The 21,066-nt window shown below is 28.2% G+C and overlaps 1 protein-coding gene across 1 annotated transcript in view; it reads left to right on the top strand.

Moving 5' to 3' along the window:
• LOC107449721 (uncharacterized) overlaps nt 1-21,066 on the top strand; it is a 56,101-nt gene that overhangs the window by 24,670 nt on the left and 10,365 nt on the right. The window contains exon 2 of the mRNA XM_043051545.3: nt 9,506-10,959. Coding sequence (XP_042907479.2) covers nt 10,656-10,959 — 304 coding nt within the window. The 5' untranslated portion in view covers nt 9,506-10,655. The remainder of the gene's footprint in view (nt 1-9,505; nt 10,960-21,066) is intronic.

The following is a 21,066-nucleotide window of genomic DNA, read 5'->3' as shown; positions in this document are numbered from 1 at the left end:
ATTATTTGTAAACCAATTTTGAAAATTTTTAACCCTAATCATGAATGTCATCTTTTTGTTGATGCATCATTAGTTGGAATTGGATGTGTGCTAAAACAGACAGATGAATGTGGTGTATTGCATCCTGTAGCTTTTCATTCTCGTTCATTAAGGGACTATGAAAAAAATTATGCAATTACAGAACTTGAATGTCTTGCTATTGTCGATTCTCTAAATAAATTCCATCATTACCTTTTTGGACAAAAATTCACCATACATACTGACCATGCTGCTTTAGTTTGGCTAAAAAATGTTAAAAATTTAAAAGGTAGATTATTTAGATGGTCATTATTGAGAAGTATGTATGAATATGATATTAAATACACAAAAGGCTCTGCTAATTTTGAAGCAGATTGGCTTTCGAGAGATGCAACACATTCAATTGTCCAAAATAATAGTAAAAATAATAATGTTCATGTTTCACATTTATTGAATTTGAGTGAAATAGTGGAAGCTCAAAGGAAAGATAACTTACAAGGTAAATTTGTTGATATCAATAATGTATTGTGTGTACGTAAGAAAAATTTTACTAAAATAGTTGTTCCATTTTCATTAAGATTAAAACTTCTGCAAAGTGCTCATGATAAATTTAATCATCCAGGAGTTCAGAAAATGATTAACTTAATAACCCCTGTTTATTATTGGAACAACATAACTTCAGATATAACAAAATTTTGTAAACATTGTCATACGTGCCAATTAAATAAAAAACCGCGACAAAAAAGATTCGGATTTTAATCAGTCTTTTGACTTACTAGCAATAGATAGTGTTGGTGGATTGAATTACTATAATTCAACAAAAAAATATTTAACTTTAATTATTGACCACCTTACACGCTACATTTGGGCTTTTGCATCAAAATCCATTAGCTCAGAGACTTATACAAATTTTTTACATCAAATTTTTCAAAATCAAATCCCTAAATCCTTGTTGAGTGATCGAAACGCTGCCTTTACTTCTTCTCATTTTAAAAAGTTTTTGAAACATAATAAAATTCAACAATTATTGACAACTGCACATCATCCGCAGTCTAATGGCAAGGTTGAACGCCTTGGTCAAACAATAATTACGCGTTTAAAATGTAAAATCAATGAAAAACCTACTAAAACTCCCTGGCCTGTTTTGTTGAAAGATATAGTTAATACTTATAACTTAACTCCCCATTCTGTAACAAAATTTCCACCTGCATACCTCATGCATGGTAGACTCCCCTACGAAAATCCCTTAAATGAAAAAGTCTATCCACCTGTTGAAGAAGCTAAAAAAATAGCAATTCAAAGAACTAGAGAATATCATGAAAGAAATAAAATTTATTATGATTCTAGATTTTTAGATATAGACTTTAAAAATGATGAATTAGTTCTGTTTGAAGAATTTACTTATCCTAATACGAGGAAGTTGTCACTTCCTTTTAGTGGACCGTATAAAATTCTTCAAAAAATTTCAGAAGTTAATTGCAAAATAAATAAAAAGAATAATTTGAGTAAACAAAATTTTGAAATAGTACATATTTCAAAGCTTAGGAAATATCACAGCCCACAAATGTTAAAATTAAATCATGAATAGTCACCAACAGAAAATTTTTTACTTTCTTCAAGGGAAGAAGTAATCCCTATATTTTTGAGAGATCCGAATCGCGTTGTGTGGAGATGTTTACCTCAGCATCAGTTGGGAGTGAGGGCGAAGTAACTTGAACTTTTTTCTTTCTCAACACTGAGAAAAAACTTTCTAAACTATTTTTGTTTTATCCAGTATGGATTTCTCAATTTCACAGTGCTTCATGAAATTCTGTTTTCTTCCATTTTAACGGGGAATACAGAATTTCATCAAGTAAAAAACCCCATTAACCATACAGAATCTTAAATTCTGATTAAATGACACTTACTTGTCCACCTCTTTCACATAAAAATTGTGAATATTTTTTTTTTAATCATACAGAATCTTAAATTCTGATTAAATGACAATTGTTGTCCAGGTCGTTTTGCATAAAAATTTTGTATATTTTTGTGTGAAAATTTTTGAAAAGTTATTTTAGAATAGTTATATAAAATGTTTAAATTTTTCTTTCTGTTTAGTTCACTAAATAGATAAATTGTATTATTATGTTTTTATTGTTGTTGCTGTAAATAATTTTTTTCACATATTGGAAAAAGGTTATTTATAGTAGGAAAGAGGACAGTCATACCAACATCAAGCGTATATTCATAGTATTCTAAATTTTTTTTGGCTTACCAAATTTTTTTTTGGGGGGGGATGTAATACAAAAATTAAATACTTTTGTATTAATAAAAGCATTAAAACTTCATTCCTTTTCAAAAAATATCTTTAGTAAAGGATAAGGGTAGAAATTCTATTTTGGGACTTCAAGGCTAAAAACATGCCAATGAATAATAATTAGATTTATACTTCAAAAGAGAAGTTATTTTAAGATCTTTCACTTCCATATAAGGAAAGATTAAACGATTTGCTTTGAGTAATAAATAAATTGATGAGGCGTAGGAATACAGAAAAAGGCAATAATGACTGACCACTTTACAACTTGTAATCATCCTATAAAACGCAGAGCACTAGTTTTTGCGTGGCTTTTTGTTGTTTATCATGCTAAAATAAAATCCGTCAGCTTAGACGGGATATGTGTTCCCCCTCTCCCGCTTTGGAGAGGGGTTAAACTGCTATTTCACCATCGCAACTTAATAAAAGAAGATTATGCACAATCTGGACTCTTTAATAATGCTTCTTTCACCTAATTAACTAAAAAATATCGGTGTGGATACACCGCATATTATATATATATATATATATATAAATATATATATATATATATATATATATATATATATATATATATATATATATATATATATATATATATATATATATATATATACAACAAGTAATAATATAAATTTACTCAAAAAAAATATATAAATATAATTAAAAGAAAATTAAATAAAATTGTGTGTTTACAGAGCAGCACTTCATCAGGGGACACACTGTCTGTAAACACACAGGAGCCTTTCTGTTGTTAGTGGCAAAGCCAAAACTAACAGTGCCCCGAGGCCCCTAATGAAAATTCAAGCATAAAGAATAATAATAATAATAATTACCACATTATATAAATATCTACCATAATAACATTCATGAAAAACTTTGTAATAAAATCACCTTTACTGAAGCAAATATACAAAACATTTAAAAGACATAAAAAAAAAAAAACAATTTTATTTAATTTTCTTTTAATTATATTTATATATTTTTTTTGAGTAAATTTATATTATTACTTGTTTATAAGATTTGAATTTGGTTTTAGCTGCCTTGTGCGCTGTTCCAATTTGAATTTGATTTAATGTAGTTATGTTTTTTTTTTTTTGTTGTTTTTTTTGTTACCTCCTGTTTTATTTATTTCAATTAAGATTTGAATTTATGTTTGGATATATATATATATATATATATATATATATATTAAGAAAAGGTAAAAAGTACAAAATATTTTAATGTAAACAGTTACCTAAGACAAGAAGAAACCTTACACAGGGTGTTTTGTTATCACCAGCCTAATATATAGGGAAAGACAAGAATAGATGGCTATAGTTTGTTCAAATCAAAGTGGATGTATTAAGAATAGAGATACAAGAAATGTTTATGCATATTTTAAATTCTCATACACCTAGTCAACGTATTTCGAGCAGAAAATAATAAATTATTGAGAACAAAATATGAAGAAATAAAATTTTGAAAATTAATTTGCTAGTGTCCATCTCCCCTTAATGTCGAGGTAAGTTGGTCATCAAATACTGTAAAAAAAATGAAAAAGTTAAAAAATTGGAAAATAACACATTTTACACAGTTAACCATGAAAAATGCAAAGAATGAATTTCGTAATGTAATGTACAAACAATAATACATGTAAATCTAATTTAATTAATAACTTTCGAAACCATATTTTTGACAAAGGTTTTAAAAATATGTTTCATGATGTCACTGCATGAATCTAACTCACACAGTCATCATTTTCCGTTATGGTATTATAGAATTCATCTCCACGGCTAAAATACACTGATATTCATCAAGATTTGAGTCTGTCTGCAGAATAGTTAAATATCTAGGTTTCTATCATAATATATTAGGTCTCTGGAATTGGAAGGAAATAATTGGGGTTCATACGGTCCTCAAAAAATTAAAATTGGTTTCAATATTGGTTATAATAAGAAAGCTAAGAACTTTTTTTTTCTAACAGCTTTCATCTTTAAAATACGCCTTTAAATTATTTATCTGCGCATTTAAAGCTGATTAACAAGACCAAAGACTTTGTAACTAAATTCATTTATTTGGAAATATTAAGCGTGGTGCTGAATACGAATTAACTAAAATACATCTTATTCTTACTACCACTTTTTAATTTTTTAAAGACCATATGATTCCCTCCTATGATTGATTTTGAGACTTTATTATTTTTATAAAGACCCTATGATGATATAAAATTTTATTCTTCGAAAATTAACATTAAAGAAATATTTGATGTTTCAAACTTGAAGAGACAATGGATTTTAAAAAGAAATTTTTTATTATTTTATTTTAGCTATAATAAATACAGTTTTACCAATGAACAAAACAACTAATTAGCAAAGCGACAATTTTTAACGTATACGTAGCAACGTAACATATGGCTCAAAAACGGCATTTTTTTACTGTATGAAAAGTAAATCTCGTAAATATTAACCGTATAAAGTTCGGAAATTGATAAAGCATATATTTAATTTTTATTCATAATCTTTGCAATAGAATGAAGATCTGTTTTTAAATTTTAAGTTAAAAATATATCGAATTTGTTAGGATTTTTAGAGCAAAAGCAAGAAATTCGTTGTTATTCAGCTCGATGTGTTGAGGTTTGAAACTCAGAAGTTATTGGTAACTGACCCACGGGCAAATGATAAAAAAATTTTTTATAAATAAATAAAAAGAAAAAAAAAAAAAACGATCTGATAATCCCACTACAGGGCGTTACATTAAACATACAAGCATATAAACATAAACAGTTTACATAACAGTGCCTAATAGTCATAATTTGTGATCCACCAATCTGATCCCCACGCGTTAAAATTCAAAGATTCAAAAAATATTTGTGTTAACATATTATAAGGAGGCTCTTAAACTGTTATATAAAACCCATTATTGGATTGTAACACAATTCCTTACCAACATTTGGAATAAATTGCTCGATTGATGAATCATCAACCAGATAGGATTGAGATAATTTCTGATGGGCAGTCGGAATGAACGAATCATGAACGAAGTCATAAATATCACGTGATTTATGACAACTGAAGTGCTTTATCGGGATTATAGACTACACTCTACTAATCTCCATATTACATAGATAGAAAACATAAATGTATAAGTATTTCTTTTATTTCTTCTGTTCTTTCCTCTTTGGTTGATTAAAGACAATAAATTTTGGTCTTGATTTGGTACATGAAGGCATTTGTTTTTGTTCTGTGATAGAACAATGAATAAAGCATGCAATCGTTATGGCGAAAATTACTTGATTGAGCTCGTATTGTAAACTATTTAAATATAATTGAATTGAATACTATGTTAGCAGATGTTATATGCAGCATCATTTCAAAAATAATCAATAGTCATCGTCCATAGATATGGTACATTATCTTATACTCCAAAAGGAGGATAGGGAAGTTATGATCATTGAAATTACCTAGTATGTAATGATTTTTCAAAACCTGATATAATGTATATATATATATATATATATATATATATATATATATATATATATATATATATATATATATATATATATATATATATATATATATATATATATATATATATATATATATATATATATATATATATATATATATATATATATATATATACTACAAAATAAATAAATACAAGAAAACACGAAGAAAGTTAAGATAAACAATGTTTCATTTATTGCGCATAAGCTGCAAGCAAACAGAACTCATTAGATAAGTTCAAAATGAAGATAAAACAAAGGAAAACTATAGACATAAAACAGGGGACAGAATAATAATGAAAAAAAAACAAAAAAAAACAACCGATTTAAAAAAAAAAAAAGGATGAAATTTTTTTTTAAAAAACCGGAAAAATAAAAGATATAATAAAAGATATAATCATTTTATTTGTTGCAATTTTTGTAAAAAATTTTTTTGAGTGCTCCTCACACTATTGTATTAATATATTTTGCTTTGGCTATATTGATGCAATATCAGAAAGCAGTCTTTTTTGCGGATATAATCGTGTGGGCTGATAAAAAGATTATATCTTTTATTTTCTGTTTTTTTTTAAAAAAAATTTTTCACCCTTTTTTATTTATTTATTTATTATTTTTAATCAGTTGTTTTTTTTCATTATTATTTCCCCTCCTTTTTTTTCATATGTCTATAATTTTCCTTTGTTTTATCTTCGTTTTGATATATATATATATATATATATAACATAAAAAGCTTCAACGAAAATTGCTTGAAAAATCTGGAAAATCCGGATTTTTTAAAATTTTTTGTTCTTTTTTTCTCACTTTTTTGTTATTTTTATTATTATTTTTTTTCTTCCCTTTTTTCATTGTTCTGTAATTTTTCCCTTGTTTTCTCTACATTTTGAACTTATGTATATATATATATATGATGAAATACAACTTACTTTGCTATTCCACATATTTTTACAATATTATCATTAAAATGAAAAGTAATAGTTGTGTCGAACTTACTCAAAGGAGCAATCTTATTAAAACATGAAAGCTTAAAACTAATAATGGTATTTTACTCATTATACTACCTAGCCGCTATACTACGTAGAACTTCAAGTATTTGAAGATTTAAAATCGTACAATCGAAAATCAAGACAATATATAAGTAAATTTAATTTTCGACTCTTGCAAGTTTAGATCTTGGGGCGTTTTAAAGAAACTTTCAGATTTGATAAAAATGGGTATTGCAGTGAATTTTTCATTACGAGCGATGGGGAAACCCTTTAGTAATTTATAGTTATTAAAACCTTCGTCAGAAAGGAAAAAGGTCCATTTCCTGGACTGCTTGTTCACATCTCACGTCTTTCTTAACTTCTCTCATTTACTCCGTAATAATCAAACTTCCTGTCATTCAGACATTCAAAACGACACAAGAGTATATTTCAGAGCCATATAACTGTTTTTTTAATTTTATTAGAAAGAATATTTGGCGAGTTATTTTCACAAAAATTTTGTCCCCACCTTTGGCATTAAAGAACAGCAAAGTAACTGATAGGTAAAATGCGATCTCATTAGGGAATTACGTGACTGCCTGTCAATGTCATTTCCGATTCCAGCAACGCCAAACTGATCGGTTTGGCATCATCTACGAAGAATATGTTCGAATGATTGCACTTAATGAATGATTGCGCTGAATCAAATGGGCATAAAGAGTAAATGATTCAAAAGCAACAAAGTTTCATAATACTTTCAAATTTTAGGCATTTGGAAATTAAATACTCTTCGATTTTATGACAAAAGCATTATAATGTCATATTTTAAAGAAATAATTTAACAATTATTGTATTAATATTGTATTGTAATATTGTAATTATTGTATTGTAAGATGATACTTATTGTATAATGATTTCAGCAATACAATTAATTTTCAACGGCACTTTTACTACTACGATTTTTTAATGCATACTATGTACATTATATGCATAATATTTGATCGGTATTATATAATTTCAAAAATACCTGTTGATAAAATACATAGCAAAATAATCTGATGCTCATACTACAATATGAAACTAGTTTTAAAAATTGAAACGAGGTGCCAAACATTGTAAGAAATTCAAAGCTTGCCTAAAGGGCCAAATAAGATTTTTCTTTCTGATTTAAGTTTTTTATAAATATTTATTAATATGTACAAGAATTTTCCGAAAAAACCCACACATAGCTTAAAAGGTAATGAGTTTCAAATGAGCCTCAAGTTGCAAAAAATTAAATTGTAAATTGCGCACTCTTATGTTAGAGCTATACATGTTTCAAAATAAATGACATATTTCAAACGAAAAAAATTTTTTAAATTATTTTTTGGCGTTTATGGGAACTTTAGAAAATATGACAACCATATTTTAATCTGAAAATAGTTTCAATTGATAACAGCGGTGCAAAAAAATAGTTAATATGTGTGTTATTTGAATTTAGTGCTGAAAAGGTTTTGGAATCATTAGTATCCGACTGAATAAGATTTTCTTTAAAAAAAATTATAAATGTTTTTCGTCAGGAATATCAAATTTTACAAAATATATGGCCCTAATATATTGGTATAAAAGAGCTTTAAACAAATGACGCGACACAAAAATTAGAAAAATGTTCACAAAGTGCTCTCTAGTGTTAGCACTATGCATTGCAATTCGTGTGCTTAGCACAAAATAGGATTAAACAAAAATTCTATCAATATTTCTAGACACATGTGAGTATATTCTAAAAACAGGACTTCCAGATTTTGTTACATAAACAGTTATACATTAAATTTCCGCTGAGAAATTTGTAATTTGTTCAATCTTTACCCTAGGTTGTTATATGCATTGCTCTTCGCGTACTTTAACCTGAATAAGATTTTTGGCGCTTTTTCCTGTAAAAACATTATTAGACATATATCTTCGACATTTTATATAGACAGAAAATATGACTCTCAAATTCCAAAATGAAATCAATTTAAAATGAATGCCGCGTTGTAAAAAAATTTTAATAATTCCTAAATTGTTCACCTTCACGGAAGTGCTATAAAAGCTTTTGGACTTGATAACGTTTCAGGCAAATAAAATTTTAAAATTCTTTTCCTCTAAACATATTTATAAAAGTTTTTGGGTATTTTTCTAAAACATGGTGCCTCCTTTTTACAAAAAAATTGAATTAAATCCAGTGCTGTCGCGAAAAAAAATAAACAAATAAATAAATAAAAAAAATAAAAATCTACTTCTATAACTTTGTATGTTATCTATACTTTACCCGTTTAGGACTAAACAAAATTTTTAAATAATTTTCCATGAATATTTCTAGTCATATATGGATATTTTTAGAAAATATAGCTTATTAAAAATTCTCAAAACGTCCATTTTTATGTTAGCGTAAAATGTGTATTCCGGACACACGCATTTCCTTTAGCGTGTTTTGGACAACATATTTCTCAACATATTTCTGAACATATATGGATATTTCTGGAAAATATGACTTCTTTTGCAAAAGGAATAAAAAAATTCGCATCATGCTTAACTTTATGTTCTTGCAATAGGTACCTTTGACTTTTTGGTGGGTTCTGGAATATAGAAACACAGATGATTTTCTTAATTATTAATTTGCTTATATTTTGAATTATTATTATTGAACTATCCGAATAATAATAGCTATTATTGAATTCATGTTATTCATTATAAAATGTCTAATGTACAGTTTTTTCTTTTTAGGTTACTTCGATAAACCTATTTAGAAACAACCAATAAGTTAATCAGCAATCTTTAAAAACTGATCAATGAGAACTTATTTACGACAAAAAGTATGAGTGCAGATCAAAATGATATTCAAAATGACGCAGTTAGTCTTTAATTTTAATCACAAACTTTGATTACTGTTTCAGTCTGTTTTTTCTAATTGTATTATAAGAAATGTAAAAGGAATAAAATTCTTTGAAATTTTGGTAAAACAAGCATTATTATAATTTATTAAACTTGTCAATCGTAAATCAAAGAATGCTGATGGTTTTTATTTATAAAATAATTAAATGTTAACTCATATTTTCCGTAAGGAGGGGAAATTCGGCATTTTTGTCGAACTAATATACAGAACATAATAGAGATCTAAATAATAGCTTTTGCAATTTTTTCGTAGTATTTTTATCTCATTAAAATCTTAAAGCTAGGTTTAAAAATCCCTGCTATTTTATTGCAGGTAGAAATATTAAAAAATGCAATGAAGCATTTAGGTAGTCTTAACTTTAAATGGTGAAAATAACAAAAACAAATGTGCCTCGTTAACTAGGTACCTATACAAATATATAATTTTTTAAACTCAAATTTCATAAATAAATTATTTGTATTAGACTTCATTTTTAAAGAAGGTAAACTATCTAGGCAAATGTGCATCATATGTGGTAAATGCAATTGTTTGTATTAGTTTTGATTTTTGAAAAAAACTATCTAAGCAAATGCACCAAAAAAATTATCTAGGCAAGTCAAGGCATAAATACAATTGTTTGTATTAGTCTTTAAGTTCAAAGAAGGTGGACTATCTAGGCAAATGTGCATCGACTGTCATAAATAAAATTGTTTGTATTAGTCTTTAAGTTCAAGGAAGGTAGACTATCTACTCAAATGAGCATCGACTGTCATAAATAAAATTGTTTGTATTAGTCTTTAAGTTCAAAGAAGGTAGACTATCTAGGCAAATGTACATCGACTGTCATTAATAAAATTGTTTGTATTAGTCTTTAAATTCAAAGAAGGTAGACTATCTAAGCAAATGTACATCGACTGTCATAAATAAAATTGTTTGTATTAGTCTTTAAATTCAAAGAAGGTTGACTATTCAGGCAAATATGCATCATAACTTAAACAAAACATGGTCACCTTCACATGCATATTTGTTACCCTCACCTTAATCCTAACAACACTCGCAACTTCCTTCTTGATTCTAAGCCTGTTATCGACACAGTGGGAATTCATCAGTTATAGAGAAGATCGAGTGGAAGAACTGGCTGCTCACAATAATCACACTCTCCAGTGGCTTCCTGGCCAGGTAGCCCGAATCGAAGCAATGGAGGATGTAGTTGTATCTTCGAACCTCACCAAGCCCACAAAGACAATATTTTATTTAGTTCCTGCCTATGGGGGAGTTAATAAATTATGCACAGATATTCCATCAAGTAAGTTAATAAAATACCGTATATCCTAGTATATAAGTACAAAATACAAAATTTGGCAAAATCGGTGAAATAGTTCATGAGAAATCGAATTTTAATTATCAGACTTTTTTGAAATTCAATTTCTGAGGAGGTATTCGACCGATTTCGGTCGAATTTTGTACTTTGCCATGTAAACTTACATTCTTTAGAATGATGCGAAAATTGTATACCTTACAGTTCAATATTTTTTCGACTGTTCTTAAATAATGTAATAAAAAATAATAAATACTTACTGAAAGTTATATTTTGTATGAAATTATCTTTGGAAAAACGAATTTTATAATTGTGTTCAAATTTTTTTAAATTTGTTTAAAAAAATATCGAGATAGGGTGAAGTACGTAAAAAGGAAAATTAGCATTAATGGATCAAAAATTTGGATCGCTCTCCTGACCAAACAATTGGGACAGTATTTCTCAGATTGCGGCTACCCCTATATTTCGGGGGTCAGAAATCAGAATCCGTCCAAAAAAAGGCATGTTTATGTTTTTGAATCTGATTTCGTAACTTAAAAAATCGCCTGCACTAATCAATTAGCCCATATGAGGTCATCTACTAGAATCTTTATGATTGAGTGCTATAACGTGAAGATCATATTAGATCTAAAGTTATTTATTGTGGTCCGTTTTTTATTTTGTGTACTACTTGTTATAAGAATTTGTTCTGATAAAATGGGAAACAAAATTTCGGTTAATTGGACGAAGTTTCTCAGTGTGGAAAAAGAAACTGAAAAGGTGAATTGGATACGTGTTAAGATGGTATTTCCCATTCCCTTATTTAAATTTATGAAGTTAATTTATTTTCTAAAAGGATATTAATAAATATTTTTATTTCTTCTAATGGGTTAGTTAAAGAATTATTGTTATTTTAATTTTATTTACTTATTATAAGCTTTCGAAGCAAATAATCCTTATTTTCTCATTCCCTCACTTATCATCCTCTAACAGCGAGAGAATGGTACTTTTATAATTTATGAAGTTAATTTATTTTCTAAAAATGTGTTAATAATTTATATTAAATGTATTAATAATGTATTAAAATGTACTAATTTAATCTTAAATGGCACTTTGAGAATATATATTACACAGTCCAGTCACATTAATGTGACCACCACCTACTTTCCACGTCAACATGAAAAAACATTGCAATTGTTAGCATAAAGCAGAAACGAAAAGATTTATCCGATGTCTAAAAGAACATGATAACTTGGCTTTCGGGTCACAGGAAAAAGCATTTCAAAAATGGCTTACTTTTGTTAAATGTTCACGTGCCGCTATGGTAAAAGTATACAGTGAATGGCTAAAGTTAGATGGTAATGTTTAGTTAAACCATAGTAATAAAACGTAACTTGCAAGTTAATAATTCAGCTTTGCACTTTAAAGGCCTCAGCAAAGTTGCATAATAATTGAAGCATCAATACCTTATACGAACAATAACCACATTACCAATAACTCCAATATCGTTGTAATTGACCTCAACGTAGTAAGTTTTAAAGTAAAACCAAGCAGACTTTCATTTGAACAACTGAAATAAAAAGCAAACCTTACAAGTTAATGGCTCATCTTGGCATCTTTAAAGGTTACAACCAAAAAGAATAAAGATTATAACCGTTCTATTGAACAATAGCAGTAAAAGGGAAACTTGCAGATTGATACGAAGATACGCAGATTGATACGATCTTCAAGGTGCGTCAACTAACAAACTTGTACTACATCCTTAGAATAGAGGTGCTTCAATTAGAACAATATAGTAAGGTAAATATATAAATGAGGTAAAAAGAGGAGTAAATTTATGACGGATATTCACACACAAATTGAAAAATATCATAATGTAAGCTTACATCACTTTGGGAAAAATCTCATTTGTGTATTGTTGAAATTTAATAATTTAAATAAAATTTTTCGCTAATTAACATTTTGCATCTGGAATTTAAAACGAGATTGAAAATACCGGGAACTCAAAAACACTGACTATGTAGAACTAGAGTGCCTAGACTAGACTAGACTAGAACTAGACTAGAAGGCACTCTATGTAGAACTAATTTAATCTGAATACTGTTAACTATAGTAGTTTTGGAACATAATTAAATAGTTAAAAACAAGCTAATTCTTCATAAAATGAACGAACAAATTTTTTTGTTACTTGAAATCTAAATTTTTGTGTGGCAGATATGCGCATAAAAGATACCTTATATGTACCAAATTTCCCAGAAAAACGCTAAAATAATTAAAAACTTGTTTTAATTATATCTAATTAATTAATCTCTTACGCTTGGTTAATTTTTCTTAAAAACATTATAGATTCTTTTCGAATATTACATAAAAAAATTTTAAAAAAATATACAGAATTGTAAAGAAATTTTTCAAACAACACTGATATAACTTTAATGGTACAGATATTCTCCTCCCCCCTTTGTCAGCAGTATAATATGCTCAAACAAAATCAAAGGTTTTGTATACCCTCATTCAATTAAGAGCATTTTACTCAAGAGCATTAGCCTTTTTCCTTCGTCAGCACTATAATATGCGCAAACAAAATCAAAGGTTCTGTATACCCTCATTTAATTAAGAGCATTCAACTTAAGTATTGATGTGCGGTAAATTTTCTAACGCTCCATTAGAAATCCTGTTTAAATTTTTGTGTGACATATATACGCATGAAAGATACCTTTTGAACCAAATTTCACAGAAAAAAGTAAGAATAATTAAAACATGTGTTTTAATTATATGTAATTAAGAATTCTTTAATGTTTAGTTAATTTTCCCTTAAAAAAATGATAGATTCTTTTTGAATAATACATTAAAAAGAAATTTTGTTTTTAAATATACAGAATTGACAAATTTTTCTTTTAGCAAGATTAATGTAACTATAGGGGTACAGAAAATTTTTTCCTTTACCAGCAGTGTAATACGCGCAAACAAAATCGAAGGTTTTGTATACCCTCATTCAATTATGAGCATTTAACTTAAGTATTATTGTGCGGTAAATTTTCTAACGCTCCATTGGAAGCCCTATTTACTTCAGGTCAGTCACTCTAATTTAGGTTTGAATCTCTAAGCAATCTGCTGCAGTAATCTAATTCAAATGATGAACAGACAATCTAAATTGACGACGAGCGTGTCCATGGCAACGTGTTTCAAACATTCTCAATTAACAGGAAATTTCTCAGAAACATGGAAAGAAAATAAATGTATGATTTCCATTCAGCCTTAACGCTTTTGTAAAACATCATTTTTCACGTGTCACCTTACAATTCTGACGTTTAAAAGAAAAAGTGCTGTTCTACTACTAAATCTTTTATATATTTCTTTACATACGAAGTCAATTTTTATGAAATTGCGTACATTTATGTAAAGCTTTAACATTAATTGCATCACAGATGGTTTATTTTGACCATTCCGTATTTTTATTTGTCATAATTTTAAATTTTTCAAAATATTTAACTTACTTCCAGCCAAAAAGAGAGGGTATGCAACTTTTTGAGGAGCGCAAGCACCTTCATGAAAAAAGTGACGGTGGTACTTAGATAGAAACTTAGAGAACGTTTTCAAGAGCTAGCTACCATTTTCGTTTCTAAAAATTCGCGATAATAGAATTTTAAAACGATAGGTATTTGTTTTAATATACAGGCTTGGCACAAATCCATGACAGGAATATAAATTTGTATACTTTCGAAGTGAATAATGCTCGGGAAATTAAAGAAAACTACCATTCTAGTTTTTTTCCTCCCTTTTCAACGTCGATATATCACTTTTTTGTAACACGACAAACATATAGTTTAAAATCAAGTGCATTCCATACATTTTGATGTTTCCCACTGACGATGGTTTCAAATGCTGCACAAATGTGTTCTTTTGAAATATTGCTGTGCTTTAGGCATCGATGGTTCATAAATGCCGTCCTGCAAGTGCGAACGATAGATTAATAAAATGGCCACCGAGATCCCCGGGCCTTACGTCATGTAATTTTTTTTCGTGTGTTTTTGGGGGTTACGTGATAGTTATGATGGAGTAACAGTACTTTAACAGATATTATATCAATGAGGACCTCAGAACTAAACTGTTTCACATTTTCTAATGCCGCACAAATGAGTTCTTTAAATTGTTACAGTGTTTTTGGCATCGATGGTTCATAAACATCGTCTTTCGCATACGGAGGAAAAATTAATGAAATGGCCGCCAAGATCCCCGGGCTTTACGCCATTTAATTTCTTTTCGTGTGTTTTTGGGGTTACATGATAGTTATGATAGGGTAACAATATTTCGAATGAGGACCTTGAGAACTGAACATGTTTCTCACTGTCAATAGTTTTAAATATTGCACAAATGCTTTTATGTGTGCTCAACAGATTAATAGCCACCAAGATCCTCATGCTTTACCCCGATTTCCTTGCATGTGTTTTTGGGGTTATGTGATTGTTACGATGGGACTAGGATGCCGAGAACACCACAAGAACGCAGTTGCAATTATTGAAAGTTTCAAATGACAGAATAAGCAAAGCGAACTTGATTACAAATTAGATGTTTGTCTTGCATCAAAAGGATCACGCGTCTAGCTTTTGTAACTGAGAGGAAAATACAGTACATTTTTCTTTAATTTCTTTTATAATTTATTTTAATCTACGTAATAGTTTCGAAAATTTAATAATTTAAAATCTGTTCATTAATACGTGTGAACCCTGTATTATGGTAGAGACGGAATATGAAGTTTCCCTACATTATAAATTCTTATTATTAAAATAAATTCTAATAATGAAACAATTGAGTTACAAGTCTTTATTTTTTTGAAGAGATTTTTTATTTAAATCTGAAGCATTATTTTGTTGAGTGAAGTAAATAAATGATAATGAAATAACAGTTAAAATAAGCAGAAGGTATAGTGTAAAGATTAGGTGGACTCAAATATATCATCTAGTCATTATAACTGTCTTATAAACTTACATTTAAGTTATTGATCTATAGTTGTGGTTAAAATCCCTATAAGTTAATTTCATTGAACGACAAGAGCAGAAAACATACAGGGTGTTTAAAAAGTATGGAAAGGCCCTTTGACCGGACACCGGTGTCCCTTTTGTATATTTTTTTTCTGACGCTCTAATTAAAAGCAAAATTACATATTGGTATTCTTTAATTATAAAAAAAAGTCTAATAGTTACTTAAAAATCTGCCAACATCTCGGAATTATATTTATACTAAAATATAAAATCCCAAAAAAGTAGTATGAAAAAATTTTTTTTCCCCATTCATATTCAAAAATGTATCGATGTATTGATTTTGTAAACTGAGAAAATTTCAATGATGAATAACGAAATCTTTTTCTCATAAGTATAAATTTGAAAAATTATTGTTTAGAAGTGTTTATAAGATTTTACCTTTAAAGCAGAAAAAGATCCCGATATCTGCATGTCATAACTATAAATTGTTAAAATGCTATATATAATATCTTTAACTTATTTTGACCTAAATTAATATAAAATATAGAAAAAAGTATGAAAAATATATTTAATTGGAATTCTACGTCAAAGAGTTAAAAGGTGTATTCGATGATGCTAACTAAAGCCCACACAACTATGCTGAGGTGGCATGATGGTGGCCAACTTAAAGAGTAATTGTTGCAGATGCGGATTCTTCAGAAAATAATACGTCAAATTATTTTAGGGTTATTGTATTTTAGTTTTCAGATAGTATTTCCGTATTCACGAAATTAAAATGGGGTACAAATCGTTTAAAATTAAATTATAAAGAAATAAAATGATTGTCGCAAAATTAAAGATCGATTTGTTTTATATTCTACAAACACCCTATCTAATGAGACCAAACTCTTCTCCACTATCTAAGTATTTGGTTGCGTCCTAGGGTTTCCAGGATTTAACGCATGAATTTTTAGATTTCTGATCCAATGCTTATTTCTCGAGATATTTGATTATTTTCATATTTTTTGCATAGAGGGGGGACTGGAGTTGATATTCTTATAACTTTTTTTAATTATTCGTTTAATTATTCTAATGAAATATCGTAAATTGGCAACACAGGTCTACTTTTTCATGTGCAGTTGTTGCATAATCACACTTCAGTAGAAATTTGTAAAAGAAGGTTTTTAAGGTGCGAAAGAAACTTTCAAATGTTCTCTTTAATCTTTCATTAACATTCTTTAATTTCAGAATTTTAACTGAAGGTAACAATATTTCATAAATGATACTGTTTTTTACCCATTTAATATGAACTTTCACTTTGAATAGTTTCAATTAATAAGAATTAGGCATACTCAAACATATGTCTTAGTGGGACTAGTATAGACACCTAGTTGTTGGGGATAGTGTGGACATGATTTAAATGGATTTTGTCATTTATGAGTTAGCAGCTCTACTTTTTTTTCATTATATAAATGATTCAGATAAATATAAATAAATTGCCAAACCAAAACAACATCAATAAAAGCAATCATTACTACATTACTACTTTTGCTGCAATTTAGTCCAAATTCTTAATCCATAGTGGTAAGTGGAATGTAGTTTCTGTGTAGAATTTATGTATTATGGCCGTTTCAGATATGTTTTAATTTGGATATGATGTAGTGATATTTATCCCCCCCCCCCAAAAAAAAATATAATCATTTAGAAAAAATTTATTTATTATGTGAATATTATAACGAACATTGCACCATTCCAAAATTATAAAAATAAGAAAAGAAAGTTCTTTAAAAGGATCAAGAGAATTATTCTCCTCACTTCAAGAATTTTTGTAACGATATAAAATTTAAGGGTTAGGACTGAGAGGCGCTTGCCCCCCCCCCAGTGTTCACGTCAGTAATTCGGAATTAAAAGTCAGTGAATTGTTCTCAACGGGCAGTTAGGCCCATGGGAAGAGATCCCTGGTTGGCGATTTATCGAAGGATAACATAGCCAAAAATAAAGCCAACCCCCCCATAATCAATATTAAATTTGAAAATAATTTGGCGAAAATAGATCGCCAAAAAGACTGTGAGAATTAGTATAACCATGTTACTGAACCATTTTTGTGGTAAGAAATAAAGAATAAAGAGTTATAAATTGATTCTAGTTTTCAATTTAGTCGCAACAGTGAATTAATGAGTCTCACATTGGTATTGAAATAAAAAGTTAGCCGTTACATTGACTGTTAAGAGAAGAGTAAACTGTTTTATATTTTTTATTGAAACGTAATAAAATTAAATAATTGTTTTCATTTAATTAAAATTCTATTAAGAATGATTTAAAAAATAAATTAAAGAAATTTTAAAAGATAAGAAATGTGTAATGCCCATTGTGGCATCATAACTACCCAAAAGGCTTTTAATTAATAAACTGGATAACTCAACAAGCAATAACCGTTCAACAGCAATCGAATCTTCAAAAATTTAAACGAGTCGAACAACGAACAGTCGAATTTTGGCGTCTGAAAAATGACATTTTCGCTTCTCTAAACTGTCTTATTAATTAACATTTCCAGTGTTTGTAGACTTCCTAATAAATTATTCATAACTCAGAGAGACATACTTTTAAGACCCTAGTATATCGTTAAGATTTAACTTAAATTAATATGCAAAAATTATGTTGTAAATCAATTTCTTAAGCACCACCATTTCCCGAAACGTGAGCAGCGTGTGAGCCAGATTTCTCGTATTGATCGCCAAATGAAAAGTCCAGAAGACCCACCCATCGCCAACACATAAAAGCCTCTTTTACACTCACTTGAGTTTCATTTCATCGCATTTTTCTCTCATTTCAACGAGGGAAAAAAAGAATAAAAAGCCGTATTTTTTTGGTTTTAATATATAATGAAGACAGAATAAATTATTAATTCAGATGCACAGAGAAGTGATATGGGCCATCACGCAAAGTTCAAGGCATGCTTTTCCTATTTTGGGTAGAAAAAGTACTAAAATTAATAATTCGAATTTTTTTTTCGTAGAGTTATTTTTAAATGTTGTCATTAAGCAATAAAAACTTATTTATTGAAGAAATTATTAACTTTAAAGAGTATCAATCAGTTAGGAAAAAGAACTAATAAGTTTTTACTATAACTCTTACGTTACGTTATTTAGTATTTGGGTGATTATCACGAAATATGACAATTTACAGTCTCTTGCTCACTAGAGTCTCTAGCTCTAATACTATACTACTAAAAGAACTTTTTTTTAAAAAAATTTAATAAATAGCATTGCTGTTAGCGTTTTAAAATGACTTTGCATTAGCATCGACTGTTTTGTATAGTTAAAAAATTCAATTTTTTGGTATGTCACAAACAATAATTTCAATAATAACTAGCTTCAAAACTTCCCATTAATTTTTCAATATCTAATTTTTTTTACCTCAACCATTGTAAACATTTCTGAAATCTACGCAGAGGGTATTGTGTACAAAAACTTAGTTGAAAATAACTTTTTCTGTCAATAATTTGTTTGTCACACGAAAATCTGTCATTTTCCTGGCTACTTTTATTAAGTGATTTATAACCAAAATATATAGCGCCAGCCATCAATATCTTATGTTAATAGATTGGTTAGAATGCCATAATATGTGAACATGTCTTACTGGATCAATAAAGAAACAACTTTCTGGTTCAAAATCTATTTCAAAAATTTTTTCAATGTGAGCAGGTTTTTATGTTGTCCTTTTCCTGTCTTCTTGCAATCATTAATCATAATAACTACATAAATTTATCTGAGTTATTTCAAGAAATCCTTTTGTTTTCTGCCGAATCTAAACGTCTTAGGCTAAAATGTTAAATTAAAGTAAAGTTAAATGCTATAAAATAGCAAATTTGTCATTGTCCTGGCTGTCATTTTCCTGGCTTATGAATCACAGGTCAATGACGTGTTACTAGAAAACTTTTTAAACAGTATACTGTAAAGAGGAAAAGCAAATATTAACCTAATACCAAGTTTATACTGGACTCTAATATGCTTGAATGTAATCAAAGTTATTTAATGATTGATTATTATATAAAATTTTATTCTGCACGTATTAGCAACAAAAACATTTTGGATTCTTTCTACAGTGGATGAAATAATTAATTTAAGTAATTCATGGTCCATCTAACATAAAGACATAAGTTGAGTTACTCACTTTTAGCTTAAAATCACTGTTTTTTAAGCTTCTAAACTAATATTTCATTTTCCTGACATTCAAAATTTGGTAAATTTCTATTTAATTTTTTTTCTTGAGCAAATGTCAATAAACTACATTGCTGTCTGTAAGATATTAATAAATGTAACTAAATAAATACACGCAAAAAATTTAGATTATTTTGAAGACTTTAAATTCGAAGAAATTTTTTGTTCGGAATTGTCATGTTTCCAAAGAAGCACCCATTTACGTGCTTTCTCGTCGGCCAAATTTCGCTAACATCGCGCCAGAGTCACTTTGGTATCTTTCAAATTTATTTCAATTTAGTATATTTGAACCATTTCTAAATTTATTTTCAGACGTGGTGAAAGGATCGTCGGGATAATACTTAAGTCCCCGTTATTACTGTTCCTAACCAGAAAAAAAAATTATATTTACGGAAAAAATTAATATTAACTTGAAAGAAAATAAATTACTAATTAAAAATACAGTTAGGCAAAAGAAATAATAAGTTTTAATATATTACTAACACTTACATTACTTGTATCCAGGGTTGTAACATTACCAAGACATTTCAATGCAATGCGTGTTAAATAACACAATAAAAAAAAAGATGATAGGTTCTTATTTATTATATGATTTCTCTTAAACAGGGCTAGGTTGTCGTTCCAAGGGTCCTCAAATCTCATAGCATAAAATTTTAATTTTCTTTTTTTTTGCATTTTAAAATAAATTTATTTAATTTTTTTTTAATTAAAGTTTTTTAGTATTTTAGTGGTTCCTTTCTGAAACTTTGTGCCTCTTAAAATCAAATTAATCCCAATTTACTAAATTTAAATCGCAAGTAATGCTTTTCTCTTAAAATAATATTTTAATTTTTTATTTTACGTGATAAATAGAATTAACGATTATTCGAGATTGGTGTAGACCTGGGTGTAGACAACTCTTATAAAAATAGAAATAGTACAAATTTTACTAATTGAAT

This window comes from Parasteatoda tepidariorum, chromosome 7 (assembly GCF_982258835.1).
Source record: "Parasteatoda tepidariorum strain Cologne lab strain chromosome 7, Ptep-v5.0, whole genome shotgun sequence".
In the NCBI taxonomy this organism is placed as follows: domain Eukaryota; kingdom Metazoa; phylum Arthropoda; class Arachnida; order Araneae; family Theridiidae; genus Parasteatoda; species Parasteatoda tepidariorum.
This window is presented reverse-complemented; position numbering and strand designations above follow the sequence as displayed.